The sequence below is a fragment of the Nerophis lumbriciformis genome, linkage group LG05 (genome assembly GCF_033978685.3).
Source record: "Nerophis lumbriciformis linkage group LG05, RoL_Nlum_v2.1, whole genome shotgun sequence".
NCBI lineage: Eukaryota > Metazoa > Chordata > Actinopteri > Syngnathiformes > Syngnathidae > Nerophis > Nerophis lumbriciformis.
This window is the reverse complement of record NC_084552.2, coordinates 42,308,001-42,323,689: the sequence shown is the minus strand read 5'-3', so window position 1 is coordinate 42,323,689 and position 15,689 is coordinate 42,308,001. Positions and strand designations below refer to the sequence as shown.

The 15,689-nt window shown below is 43.3% G+C and overlaps 1 protein-coding gene across 1 annotated transcript in view; it reads right to left on the bottom strand.

Annotated features, from left to right (window-relative positions):
* Positions 1-15,478, bottom strand: part of LOC133606373 (FERM domain-containing protein 7) — a 36,201-nt gene extending 20,723 nt beyond the window's left edge. The window contains exon 1 of the mRNA XM_061960242.2: positions 15,346-15,478. Within this exon, the coding sequence (XP_061816226.2) occupies positions 15,346-15,450 (105 nt within the window). The 5' untranslated portion in view covers positions 15,451-15,478. The remainder of the gene's footprint in view (positions 1-15,345) is intronic.
* Between the last annotated feature and the right edge of the window lie 211 nt (positions 15,479-15,689).

The window sequence follows — 15,689 nt, the reverse complement described above, 5'->3', positions numbered from 1 at the left end:
CCACATTTATCAATATTCACATTGGTCAGTAGGGGGCAGCAGGGCGTTTCTTCCCAATTGAATGCGATCACCTACAGACCGGAAGTGTCTTGTCATTCTGACGAGAGCGACCAGTCTGTGACCAACTGAAACGTTCTGTGTGCTTTTTTCCTCCTGTATAACAGGTTAGTTTTAGTAAAACAACTCACTGAATAATATCCATGTTTTTTTCTAAGTTTAAGTACACATTCTGATGGTGGAGCCTAACTCTAAAGTGTTTGTGAGTTGTAGTTTGTATTTGTGAATGAATCCGGTGCACAGCTGTATTAATCAATACAAAATGGCGACGTGAGTGCGCAATGTTTATATAGGAACTTCTGATCCTAATTCAGACTCCCCAAATTAGAGCTCCCGTTTTCTTATTGATTTCATATGTATATTTGTATAATGTGTGTGTTCTGAAATAGGTTTTACATGCTATTTTGTTATGTTTAGACATGGTTATATAAGTTAAGCTCTCAGGAATGGTCAATGAACATTTCAAGTACAGTAACTTAAAGCTGCTGTATAAGAAGAAGAATATGAAGAAAAGTAAAGTATTTAAATGAATGTTGCTAAATTGTGCATTAAGTTAAAGGTGAATATTCCTGAGAAAGACAAGACAGTGAAATAATGTCTAATTGAGCACTATATTGTATGTTTTGGAGTGATGATGTGGATATGTGAGAATATATGGCAAAGGCATACAGTATTGTTATGGTAATTATAACTCCAGTGATACAGTAACAGTTTAATGATAGTTTATTGAGTGTTTTGATGAAAATAGAGGTGAAGATAAAGTAAAAGACATTGACATGATAATACAAAGTGACAAAATATATGGGAAATTAAGTGAATTGTGGATTTGTAAATTCTGTTAATAAATTCTGACGAGAGCGACCAGTCTGTGACCAACTGAAACGTTCTGTGTGCTTTTTTCCTCCTGTATAACAGGACAATATTATCTGACTGCTTGTCCTGGCTACCTGGGACCTGCAACAGATATTTGGGGGCTCGTCCGGGATCGGCAACGCCATTGATGGTTTGACGGTTGCTGATCCAGTGATATATATATATGAACCCGTAAGGCCAGAGTGACTGCACGTTACTGAAGTGAGGTGGCGTGTCTGCGGTGCGGCAACAGAGCAGAGGTGGTGTGTCTACAGTGCGGCTACAGAGAAGAGGTGGCGCGACTGCAGGACAACTACAGTGCAGAGGTGGCCTGACTGCAGTACGACTTTAGTACAGAGGTGACGTGCGACCATAGAGCCAAAGCGACTACAGAGACTGCAGTGCGACTACAAAGACTGCAGTGCGACTACAGTGACTTAGTGCGACTACAGAGGCGAGGTGAAGTGGCCGCAGAGCGACGACAGAAGCAAGGTGTCATCACTGCAGCTAAGGCCATGTCTGAAGGACGAAAAGAACTCTTATGGAGCATCAAAAAGCAACTATACCATCTCTCAGGCACCGAAGCCTATGAGGTTGCGATGTCCATCGGAATTGATCATCCAGGCACAGATGAGCTGAGCTTAACCGATGAAGAAAGCTGCATCGACCATATCCTTTCCTTTATGCAATCTGATGATCTGTTTAATTCTAATGATGAGGGTATTGGTCGTTTGATGATATTGAATGATGTAATATTGAAGGTTATCAAAAAACGTGATTGTTTTGAATTGCCTGTTTTTGTTTTAAATGATGAGCCATCTCGTTCAAATGCACCACCCACACGCTCAGGTGATACTACATATCCACACACTAACCCCAGTACACACACCCACACAACCACACCAGATATGAAGCAGCTACAAGCCATGTATGAAGAACTAGGCAGGAAGTTACAGGAATGTGTGACTCCCATCACATCTTCTGGCCTGACAACCACACCTGAACAACCATGATGCAAATGACCCCCTAATGACTCAAAGAACCCCAGCACAAGTTGGCAGCCAGCCACGTCACCATAGTGATATTGAACCCACACCACGCCAAACCTCAGAGAGGTTGGTCTCCCTACAAGATCTTGCTTATCTCCAGCGAAAAGAGTACAGGATACATGGGGGCCAAATAAGTGACACTACATCTGACCTCAGCTACAACAGCTTATGCAAACAAATATATGAAGGTCTCAGAGAGAAACACACTGAGGGTGAGGTCATTAGAGGGGTGCTCCGTACAATCAAACCTGGCAACTTCAGAGATATGTTGACAAACAAAGACGACCTGACTGTCACAGAACTCAAAAGCTTCCTCCAGTCACACCTAGGTGAGAAGGGATGCACAGAGCTCTTTCAGGACTTGATGTGTGCCAAGCAATATGAAAATGAGACACCACAGCAATTCTTGTATAGAATGATTGGCCTCAAACAAAAGATTATGTTCACTACTAAACAAACAAGCTCAGTAGTTAAGTATGATACCTCCACAATACAGTGCATATTCTTGAACACATTATGTCAGGGAATAGGAGAGAAGTATGATGATGTCAGGCGTGAGCTCAAGCCTCTCCTTGCTGACCCAACAGTATCTGATGAAGCTTTGCTGCGACAGGTGATAAAGACCACCACAGAGGAAAGTGAGAGAAAGCGCAGATTTGGTCGCAGCTCTGCCCGCAAAGTAAGTCAGGCCCATAGCACCCAGGCTGAACCTGAGGAGAAAGTTAAGAGTGAGGTAAAAGTCAACACTGTTAATAAAGATGACACAATACAGAGACTTAGCTCCCAGGTTGAAGCATTGACCCAGGCAATGGAGACCCTGAAACAGCTGGTCACACAGGCTCATGCACCAGATCAGCGCTGTACACCAACCTCTTACTGTGACCCTGAAAAGCCCAGAACTGAGAGAAAGACACAGAGACCCTATGGCTGCACACAATGTGTCGCCCAGTCCAATCCAAATTGCAACCACTGCTTTGCATGCGGAGAAGAAGGCCATCGTGCAGTTGGGTGCTTGAAGAAACAGAAACTGTCGGGAAACGGGGTGCGGTCAAGACAGAGGGACTACCTTTGACCGCTCCTGCACCCATGTCCCAACCCCAAACAGGCCTAAAACAAAAGCCAGTTAAAATCAGTGATGCCAACACAATACAATCTCAAAATACCTCACAGCCATGCAAGCTAGTAGCCCCACTCATTGGCCGCAAATCCCTGCTGAAATGTAGTATGGGTGGCTACGCTGTCACTGTCCCGCTGGACACAGGAGCCAATGTGAGCCTAATTGACCGCACGTGGAAGAACAAGTATCTACCTAGCCAAGATATTCGACCTCTCTGTGAGCTACTGGACAATGAGCTGAATGTTTCGGCAGTCACGGGTGATGAAGTGCCTTACGACGGATGGGTTGAAGTGGTGGTAAACCTGCAAGGCAATGATGATCCAGACTTATCCATCCGTGTACCCTTCCTAGTGAGTTGCCTGAAACTAGACAGACCATTAGTTGGTTTTAATGTAATCCAAGAACTCATTAAGAGTAATGAAGGCCGGCCTAAACTCATGTCCATTCTGTCTAACCTCCTTGCAGGTGCCATGGAGATTGATGATGTTAGTGCTGGGGCCATAGTGAGTTTTATTCGGACTCAGAACTCCCCAAAAGAGGAAAATGCTGCTGTAAAAGTGGGTTTCAAAGAGGTCACAATTTGTTCAGGTCAGGTAGTTCACATTAAGTGCAGGGTTCCAGCCAATATCAACCCCTCAGAGTCATTTGTGTTGTTTGAACCCAACCTTGACAGTGTACAGCTGGAGTCATTGAGCATTGGAGCAGGCTTAATGGAGATTCACCAGACAGACAGGTGTTTCATTAAAGTTCCAGTGTCAAACCACTCCCAACATGATGTGACCTTGCCAAGCTTCACAGTCCTAGGCATCATTGAGCCCATTGACAAAGTCATAGAGACAGACAGTCCCCACAGTGACCATAAGAGTATTCATGTTAACACTGTTGACTCCTCACCTCCCCCCAATTCTAATCAGGTCCCACCCACTGCAGACCTGTGGCACCCACCAGTGGATGTCAGTCATCTGACAGATGATCAACAAGAGGAGGTGAAACAAATGTTGATGGAGGAATCAGGAGCTTTTGCTCGCAATGATGGTGACATTGGGAACATCCCAACCCTCCATATGACCATCAGTCTGAAAGATGACATTCCAGTCCAAAAAACATATTCATCCATTCCCAAACCACTCTATCAAGAGGTCAAACAGTACATCCAAGAGCTGCTTGCAAAGGGCTGGATCGTCAAGTCAAAATCACCCTTTGCAGCACCTGTTGTCTGTGTCAGAAAACGTGATGGATCTCTAAGACTGTGTATTGATTACAGGCAGTTGAACCAGAAAACAGTGCCAGATCGCCACCCACTGCCTCGCATCCAGGATCTCTTGGACACCCTGGGCGGCCACAGCTGGTTCACCATTCTTGACCAAGGCAAAGCCTATCATCAGGGCTACATAGCTGAAGGATCCCGCCACATGACAGCCTTCATATCGCCTTGGGGTCTATTTGAGTGGGTGAGAATACCGTTTGGTCTCAGCAATGCCCCTGCTGCTTTCCAACGCAGCATGGAGGAGATGCTTGTCACCTTGCGTGACGACTGCTGTATTCCTTACCTTGACGACATCCTCTGCTACTCCAAGACCTTTGCTGAACATGTCGATGCAGTGCGTCGTGTCCTGAGAGCCCTGCAACGTTATGGAGTCAAGCTGCGACCCACAAAATGTGAGTTGTTCAAACCAGAGGTCAGGTATGTGGGGAGGTTAGTGTCAGCTAATGGGGTGAGAATAGACCAAAAGACATCGAGGCTGTAATGTCACTGAGGGAGAAAAGACCCACTACAGTGGGGGATGTCCGTAAACTGTTAGGTTTTCTGAGTTACTATAGGATGTACATTCAAGATTCCTCCCGCATTGCTAAGCCAATATATGGGCTGCTACAAGTGAAAGGAAATCCTGATGCAACACAGGGGAAGATAAAGAAAGGTAAAGGAGCACAGTTGCCTTCAAAGACCCCCATACAGTGGACTGATTGTCACCAGACCATCCTCGAGCAGCTCATTAACGTCCTGTCACACCCACCTACACTAGCATACCCTGACTTTGAACTTCCCTTTACACTACACACAGACGCCTGTCAGCAGGGACTCGGTGCAGTCTTGTACCAGCGACAGAGTGGAAAGCTGAAAGTCATTGCATATGGTTCAAGGACATTGACCCCCGCTGAAAAGAACTATAACTTTCACTCTGGAAAGCTGGAGTTCTTAGCCTTAAAGTGGGCGGTATGTGAAAAATTCAGGGATTATCTGTTTTACGCCCCATCCTTCACAGTGTATACAGACAATAATCCACTAACATACGTGATGAGTACTGCAAAGCTGAACGCCACAGGCTACAGATGGGTTGGAGAGCTTGCTGACTTCAGATTCAACCTAAAGTATAGGCCAGGAAAAGTCAATGTGGATGCTGACACACTGTCTCGTCTCCCACTGGACATAAACCGTTATGTTGAGGAGTGTACTGAAGAGCTCGACAGAGATGCAATACATGCTACTTGGGAAGGAAGTGAGGCTGCAAAAAGGTATGACATTGCCTATGTTGCTTCTCTTAACCTGGCCCAAAGTTCAGAGTCTCAAGTTAAGTCCCCAGTACCGACCATCAGCCAAAGTGAACTAATCAGATCTCAGAGGCAGGATGCAGCCATCAGTGAGATAATCAAGCTGAAACAGACAAAAACAGCACTGACAAATGAGGACAGGAAGAAAGCAGGTGGCCCTGTGAAAAGACTCATGCATGAGTGGGGTAAACTGTATATGGAATGTGGCCTACTGTACAGGAGTGCAGGGGGTCGACAGCAGCTTGTCCTACCTTCTGAATATCGGCCCCTTGTATTGAAGCATCTCCATGATGACATGGCTCATCTAGGATCAGAGCGAGTCATTGGGCTGGCAAGAGATCGTTTCTATTGGCCCTTCATGAAAAAGGACATTGAGGTTTATGTCACAAAACAGTGCCCCTGTATCAGTGCCGGCCCAAGCCTCCATGGGGCCCTAAGCAAAATTTGATTTTGGGGCCCTCTATTTCTGCCAATAATATTGATTGTTGATCATTCATACACCTACTATAAACTCATTGCGGCTCTGGCAGTGTTGTTTACATTATCCTATTGTCAGCCTGGCATGTCTTTACAAATGGCGTGTCATTTATAAAGATATGGGGGTGGCCCAGTTAAGAACATAAATAATACCAATGAATGAACGAATGATGTCCAGAGTGCCACATATGGTTCCTAATCTTAAAATGTAGAAAACATTCAGCTACAAGAGTGGCCTGGGGTTGAACAGTCCAAGTGATAAAGCTTTGTATTTACAGTAAAAGTGTCATCTTGTCTCATCAGTCTTGTACATATTAGTCTTTAATTACTAGTTTATATTTTTAGTTATTGTTCATATTTAATGTTTACTTTGTACAAAGAGAGCGCAGTCTACTGAAGTTAAATTCCATGTGTGTTAAACATAACTGGACAATAAAGCTGATTCTGATTCACTTTATTATTTTTGGTAACAAAAACCTGAAACAGCAATGTGCAAAAATAATTCGTAGTGCAAGAAAAACAATAAAGTGCAACAATAAAATCACTTAAATATATATAAAAAGGAACAAATTCAATTGTACAAAAAACAACATAATTAAATTAAATATCAAGCAAATACTTAAATAATATTAATGAACAGAGTTACCAGAAACAAGGTAACATAACGGTTTATAAACAAATATAAAGTTACTACATATTAAAACTATGTAAATGTACATAACGATGTGCAAAACATTTTTGGGGAAAAAATCAAAATAAACTACCTTAAATTAACGTCCTTAATTCACACATTTGACCATCACATCACAGTTTTGTTCCTCTGTTCTTCACCACCCACACCACTCCACTCACTCCTTAAAACCTGTGCTTCCTGGCTTTTCTGGAGGCAAAGTCATTTATGACATCACTGTAAGAAATCTGATGGCCGACTTTGTTATTAATACTAATCACTGCCAGTCCACTCAGTCTTTCTTGAGCCATGGAAGATCTCAAGTAGTTTTTTATTAGTTTGAGCTTGGAAAAGCTCCGCTCTGCAGATGCAACAGTCACAGGAAGAGTGCAGGCTATCCGCAGAGCTACCCAAAGATTTGGGTACAACTCACAGATCTCATTTTGAGAGAGGTAAGTGAGCAATTCAAAGGGGGTCATCTGTGCTCTAGGGAGTTCTGGAAGGTTCTCCATCTCTGTGGCCAGTGCACTCCCATCAATATCAAACTGTTCTCCAAAGGTGAGTTTGTCTCTGAGAACTTTACACTGGTCCTTCCTTGCCTGTGCATCAAGTTGGCTAAAGTTGAAAAGCACTCCAAAAATGCTTCTAACCTCCCCTACGGACTGAAAGCGGTCCTCCAAAGACTGGATGGTACAGTCTACCACAACATTAAAAAAGGTTACTTCCAGCCTCTTCATGGCATCAGATTGTGGCTCATCAGTCATCTCATAGGCAAAGTGCCTTTTTGTCGTTCGCAACCTCTTCTGTTTCAGCACTACTTCAGTGTTCATTTGTTCACATGTCTCTTTTGCTGAGATCTGTGCATCTTTAAAACCAGTTGCCCTGTAACTGATTAAATTTTCTTTGTTTTTCTGAATGAGCCCCACTGCAACATCCAACTGCATGTTGGCTGACTGAAGTAGTTTGCTTGTGATGTTAATCTTGGAGAGAATGTCATACCACACCACACAGCAAATGTGAAATCTGAATGACCCGATTTCTTCAGCAAGCGAGCGGGTCTCAACTTTTAGTGTAGGGTCAGTAGTTTTTTCCCTGACTTCTAACAAAGCCTCTCTTACCTTGTCTGCTTGGTAGCGTAATGGTTCAATACTTTTAACACGGCTTTCCCATCGTGTCTCACTCCAAGACTTGAGTGTGATGTTCACATGTTTCTTCAAGATTGCCCACCTTTGAGGGGAAGCTGAGAAGAGTTTATATAATTTTTCCACGTGTCCAAAAAAGCAAGTGGCATCCAGGGACCCTTTAGCAGCATCGGAAACCACTAGATTTAAGCTATGGGCTGCACAAGGCACATAAAAAGCACGTGGATTTTTTTTTTAAAGCCTTGCCTGTACACCTTTATTTGCACCTTTCATGTTTGCGCCATTGTCATATGATTGTCCCCTACAGTCCTCAAAGGGGATGTTCAACTCTTCAAGCCTCTGAATAATTAGTTCAGACAAGCCTTGACCAGTAGATTCAGGAGCTAGAAGAAACCCCAAGAAGTGCTCCTTTACCTCAGGTGTTTTGTCAATATTTACAGTGCGCACAACAACAGACATCTGTTCTTGATGACTAACATCTGGGGTGCAATCCAGTATTACAGCATAGTATTTTGACTGTTTGATTTCAGACACCATTGTCTCCACTATTTTATCACTTATACAGGTTATCAACTCATTTTGAATAGTTTTCCCCAAGTATGTGATATGCTCTGCTCCACTGTCAATGCGTCTCACGTGATCTTTCAACACAGGATCAAATTTAGCAATCAGTTCCACTTCTTTTAGAAAGTTCCCATTGTTCGCCTGATGTAATGTGTCAACAGATCCCCTCAGTGCCAGGTTCCTTTCTGCCAGTGACTGGATAATAGTGACTAAGCGTGTGAGAACGTCTCTCCAGCGATTCTTTTCTGCCTCCAGGAGGCCAATTTCTGTCTCATCAATAGTTTTCCCCTTTGAAAGACGCAAGGCAAATTCCTTCCATTTCACCATGTTGCTACAATGATCTTCAGTGTTTTCATGCTGTTTCAGCAGTGCACCTATGTTGACCCAATCCCGCTGTCCCTCGGCTGCCAGTTTTAAGGACTTTTTGGAAAATAATTTGCAGCAAAAGCAATAGACTGCATCTTTACTTTTTGAATAAGTCAGCCAGCTACGCTTGACTTTTTCCCCATTGACTAGCTGTCTGTAGGTATAATGATGATGAAAACTTCGGCCATCATGCCGTTTGGGGAATGAAAAGTTCTCCTTAATAGACAGTGGTCCTCTGATCACCTGCTCAGTCCTGTCTGAATCTGAGAGGAAAGAAGGCCACTCAGCTGGGTCAACTGGCGGAGCTGATGATGGTCCATGGTGTGAAGAGGACGTTGTGGTGGAAATTGCTGAGGAAGTGACCAAAGAAAGACATTGACTAAAAAAGAAGGACCTATAAGGTCATTAAATTGCACTGTTGGACATAATTATTAATCTCAGAATGTTCTGCAGTACAATGAGCAATTATAAAGGGTGTTTTGCAGTTAACTTACTAGATAAATCAGCTGTGGCTTCAGACATGGAGGGAACAGTGGGCACAGAGGATGGAGGTGTGTGAGAGAGCACTGTAGAGGATGGAGATGGACCTAAGATGAAATACATACATATAGGCACACATATTAATGAGATACTTTGACTATATTAATTTCCCTTGAGGTGTAATGTTTATACTAAGAAATTAAATGTATACTGTATGGTGACAGTCTTTTCCTCACCTGATTCATCACTCACAGTTGAGCCTGAGGATGTGGACTGGCTCTGGGCTGATTCTGTGCCTCCAAAGTATTTTAACAATGCTCCTGGGGAAGTTTCACATAACTTATGAGTTGATGTAAAAAATAATGTTTATTTTACTCACATAAATTACCGTATTTTCCGCACTATAAGGCGCACCGGATTATTAGCTGCACCTTCAATGAATTACATATTTCATAACTTTGTCCACCAATAAGCCGCCCCGGACTATAAGCCGCGCCTACGCTGCGCTAAAGTGAATGTCAAAAAAACAGTCAGATAGTTCAGTCAAACTTTAATAATATATTGAAAACCAGCGTTCTAACAACTCTGTCCCAAAATGTACAAATGTGCAATCACAAACATAGTAAAATTCAAAATGGTGTAGAGCAATAGCAACATAATGTTGCTCGAACGTTAATGTCACAACACACAAAATAAACATAGCGCTCACTTTCTGAAGTTATTCTTCATTCGTACCGGTAAATCCTTCGAATTCTTCGTCTTCGGTGTCCGAATTGAAAAGTTGCGCAAGCGTGGGTTCCAAAATGGCCGGCTCCGTCTCTTCGAAGTCATCGGAGTCAGTGTCGCTGTTGTTGTCCAGTAGTTCTGTGAATCCTGCCTTCCGGAAAGCTCGGACCACAGTTGTGACCGAAATATCTGCCCAGGCATTTACGATCCACTGGCAAATGTTGGCGTATGTCGTCCGGCGCTGTCTGCCCGTCTTAGTGAAGGTGTGTTCGCCTTCGGTCATCCATTGTTCCCACGCCGTTCGCAGTCGTGATTTGAATGCCCTGTTGACACCAATATCCAGCGGTTGGAGTTCTTTGGTTAATCCACCCGGAATGACGGCGAGTGTTGTATTTGTGTGCTTCACTTGTTTTTTGACACCATCTGTGATGTGGGCGCGCATAGAGTCGTATATCAACATGGACGGAGCTGCGTGAAAAAAGCCACCCGGCCTCTTCACGTAAACTTCCCTTAACCACTCGCTCATCTTTTCTTCATCCATCCATCCCTTCGAGTTAGCTTTTATGATGACGCCGGCTGGAAAGGTCTCTTTTGGCAAGGTCTTCCTTTTGAATATCACCATGGGAGGAAGTTTCTGGCCATTAGCATGGCAAGCTAGAACCACAGTGAAGGACGACTTCTCATTCCCTGTGGTGCGAATATTCACCGTACGTGCTCCCGTTGTATCAACAGTGCGGTTCACAGGAATATCAAAAGTCAGTGGAACCTCGTCCATGTTGATAATGTTCTCTGGCCGGATCTTTTTTTCCGCTATCTTGTTTTTACAATATGCACGGAAAGTAGCCAGCTTTTCTTTAAAGTCGTTAGGCAGTTGCTGTGAAATAGTGGTCCGTGTGCGGATGGAGAGATTGCGTCTTTTCATAAACCGGAAACACCAAGAAGCACCACCTTTAAAATCATCCAGGTGAAGTTCGCTTGCTAGCGTTGTTGCCTTCATTCGAATAGTGATGGTGCTGACACTTCTGCTTGCTGCTCTCTGCTCAACAACCCACTGTTCGAGTTCGTCCTCCAACTGTTGCCATCTTGCTTTGTTCCCTCGGAAACTCTGTTTTGTCTTCTTTACCTGGCGCAGGTCATCTTCTTGCTTCCTCCACCTACGCACCATTGATTCATTTATGTTATATTCTCTTGCTGCTGCTCTATTTCCGTGTTCTTCGGCATGACTTATTGCCTTAAGTTTAAATTCTGCGTTATAAGCGTGTCGCTTAGTAGGAGCCATTTTGTAGTCTGGTCTTTACAGATGTAAACACACAAAGGAAATGAAACGAAATATCCTCGCGCTTCTTTTTCTTCCGGGGGCGGGCGGTAGCGCTTCCTGTTCTATGGGGGCGGGTGCTTACCTTGGCGGTTGCTTGCGTAGAAGAAGAAGCGCTTCCTGTTCTACCGGGAAAAAAGATGGCGGCTGTTTACCGAAGTTGCGAGATCGAAACTTTATGAAAATGAATCGTAATAAAGCGCACCGGGTTATAAGGCGCACTGTTAGCTTTTGAGAAAATTTGTGGTTTTTAGGTGCGCCTTATAGTGCGGAAAATACGGTACCGTGCTCTGCTGCAAACAATTTGTGCAAACATATCTCACTAGTAACCTGATGCTAAAAACATATTGCTAGCACCGCGCTAGCTAGCTAACGTCACCTAGCTAAAGCTAATTACAGCTACAAATCTCTTTGATAAACTTTTTATTACCGAGTCATGCAAACATACCTTTATCATGGCATTTTTTCTCCTCTTCCACTTTCTTCTTCTTCCTTTTTTCTGCACCTGAAGGATATGTTCTTTTTTGTGACATTGTTTTGCCTCTATCTGCGCTTTTGATGCCCAGTGCGGCAAACGTCACAGGTGCAGCAGAGGCAGCTTTACATTTAAAGAGAGGCAGGAAGAATCACTAGGCCTAGATCAGCAGCAGCACTCTGTTGACCTAAAATTGTGTTTTTGTACAATAATATATCTTTGATCATTTAGAATTCATCAGTCAGACTCGTACATGCAAAAAATAAAAAATAAGAATTTTTTGTTAATTGCTTTTGGGGGCCCCCTGGTGGCCGCGGGGCCCTAAGCAAGCGCTTAGTACGCTTATGCCTTGGGCCGGCACTGCCCTGTATCAAGAAAAAGAAACCTGTGGTCCATGATAGAGCACCAATGGGCAGTATCACGACCAGTGCACCTCTTGAGCTTGTGTCTATCGATTACATGCACTTGGAGCAAAGCAAGGGTGGATACGAATACATCTTAGTAGTCATAGACCACTTCACCAGATTTGCCCAAGCATATCCAACACGAAACAAGTCAGGCAGAACAGCTGCAGAGAAAATATTTAATGACTTCATCCCTCGGTTTGGTTTTTTATCCAAATTGCACCATGATCAAGGCAGAGAGTTCGAGAACTCCCCGTTTAAGACCCTTCAGCAACTGTCTGGGGTGGGACACTCTAGGACAACCCCGTACCATCCACAGGGAAACCCTGCCGAGAGATTCAATCGGACGTTGCTTCAGATGTTGAGAACACTGCAAGAGGAGAAAAAGAGCAACTGGAAGGATCATTTACCACAGGTGGTGCACGCATACAAATGCATTAGACACGAGGCCACAGGTTTCTCACCTCACTACCTCATGTTTGGGCGCCACCCCCGCCTCCCTGTTGATCTGCTCTTTGGTCTGTCCTCTGAAGAGGAGGGTGAAACACCCCAAGGGTACGCCGACAAATGGGCTGTGAGAATGAAAGAGGCCTACCGCATTGCATCTAAGAACAGTCAGCAGTCCAGTGCACGAGGCAAGAGACGATATGACCTTCATGTGAAGGGGATTGTTCTACAGCCTGGTGACAGGGTTTTAGTTCGCAACATGAGTGAGAGAGGAGGCCCAGGAAAGCTCAGGTCCTACTGGGAACAAACGGTAAACATTGTTAAGGAACAAATAAATGACAGCCCTGTTTACAAAGTGTCTCCAGAGACAGGTGGTGGCAAAGTCCGTACTCTACATAGGAATCTCCTCCACCTTGTAAACGACTTACCTGTGAGTGTGGCTGAACAGTCAAAGAACCAAGCACCGACTTAAGAGAGACAAAGGAATAGGAGTCAGGTTGAAAGGAATGCAGAGAGAGAGACATTCCAAAGCAGTGCTTCATCTGACTCTGATGAAGATGGCCCAAGACCACAGTACTGGCTCAGAGTATCAAGGCCAGCCGAGTCACAAAGGTCAAATATAACAACCACCCATGTGCCAATAGAAACCATGTTACTTCTCCATCCTTACATGAACAAGCAAGGATGACCACACAAGCAGGAGAGCACAGACAGCCTCCCAGCTTCACAGCAGAGGAACCTGAACTGATGGAGCAAGAACAATCCAGTGAACATGAATATGAACAGAATGCTGAAAATGAACATTGCCAACCCAGATATGACACTAACCAGGACAGTCCTACTTCCTCTCAGTGTGGTTCAGTCAGGAGACCAGTGCGAGTCAGGAGACCACCCAGGACACTGACTTACGAGTCTCTTGGCCAGCCATCCTACCAGTCAATTGGGTCAGTCAACAATATTGGACTTTGTGGGCCGCAGACATTGCCAGCATGGGGAATACAGTCAGGCCCAACACCACATTACCCACCCTATCCCACACTATACCCAACCCTGCCATACACCGTCATGATGCCATACATTGTACCTTCCTTTGCATCCTAACATACAAGTTTTGATTTGAAAAAAAAAAGTGTATTGAAAAGAGTATTTTGTTTTGAATGCCGGGAGTCATTTTCTTTGTCGGGGAGCGTGTGACCCACCCATAATGTGTCACATTTTTGTGTTGATATATTTATTTTATTTTATGGTTTGAATTCGTTTTTGGAGCTGTCATTCCACATTTATCAATATTCACATTGGTCAGTAGGGGGCAGCAGGGCGTTTCTTCCCAATTGAATGCGATCACCTACAGACCGGAAGTGTCTTGTCATTCTGACGAGAGCGACCAGTCTGTGACCAACTGAAACGTTCTGTGTGCTTTTTTCCTCCTGTATAACAGGTTAGTTTTAGTAAAACAACTCACTGAATAATATCCATGTTTTTTTCTAAGTTTAAGTACACATTCTGATGGTGGAGCCTAACTCTAAAGTGTTTGTGAGTTGTAGTTTGTATTTGTGAATGAATCCGGTGCACAGCTGTATTAATCAATACAAAATGGCGACGTGAGTGCGCAATGTTTATATAGGAACTTCTGATCCTAATTCAGACTCCCCAAATTAGAGCTCCCGTTTTCTTATTGATTTCATATGTATATTTGTATAATGTGTGTGTTCTGAAATAGGTTTTACATGCTATTTTGTTATGTTTAGACATGGTTATATAAGTTAAGCTCTCAGGAATGGTCAATGAACATTTCAAGTACAGTAACTTAAAGCTGCTATATAAGAAGAAGAATATGAAGAAAAGTAAAGTATTTAAATGAATGTTGCTAAATTGTGCATTAAGTTAAAGGTGAATATTCCTGAGAAAGACAAGACAGTGAAATAATGTCTAATTGAGCACTATATTGTATGTTTTGGAGTGATGATGTGGATATGTGAGAATATATGGCAAAGGCATACAGTATTGTTATGGTAATTATAACTCCAGTGATACAGTAACAATTTAATGATAGTTTATTGAGTGTTTTGATGAAAATAGAGGTGAAGATAAAGTAAAAGACATTGACATGATAATACAAAGTGACAAAATATATGGGAAATTAAGTGAATTGTGGATTTGTAAATTCTGTTAATAAATTCTGACGAGAGCGACCAGTCTGTGACCAACTGAAACGTTCTGTGTGCTTTTTTCCTCCTGTATAACAGGACAATATTATCTGACTGCTTGTCCTGGCTACCTGGGACCTGCAACACTAACGTTGACATTTTCCCCACTGTTGCACCCTCCCCATCATTCCTTGCCCCAGAGGTCTGAAGATGGAGGTTACACACCCAAACCTAAAAAGCATTAAAAAGTTAATTGCTAATTTCTTTTGAGTAATTTTGTCTGTTGCTCTCATAAATATTTCATAATTGTGAGCAAAATATTGTAACACATTTATTAACTGTTACTTTAAATGAAGCAATCATACGACATCATTAGCTGAAATCATTAGTCGATGGCTTGAGCAAATATTACACATCTTAAAAGACAAAGAAAAACAATGGGCGTCTATAAGATCAGAACTGAGGAACCAAGCAACCAAATGAAAAGTAGAAGACGACCAAACTGACCTCCACCTCAAAGGTCCGTTCACTGTCGTCCAAGAAGATAACACGAAGTCTGAGTTTGGTCTCTTTGGACACTTTGCTGCGTGTCTTTGCCTCGTACTCGTCCATATCTTGGCACTCAGAAGATGTGCGCCATGCTGACAAATAGTCCCACAAATATGGCTTCACTCCTCCTCCTCATCCTTGTGTGTGTGTGTGTGTGTGTGTGTGTGCGCTTCCATGTGTGTGTGTGCGCTTCCATGTGCACCAAGGAATAGTTCCATTCAAAACTATTTTTGATTTATTCATTATTAGCATGTTTAATACATTTTTATTATGTGCATGAGCTCATGCATGGTTATTGATTA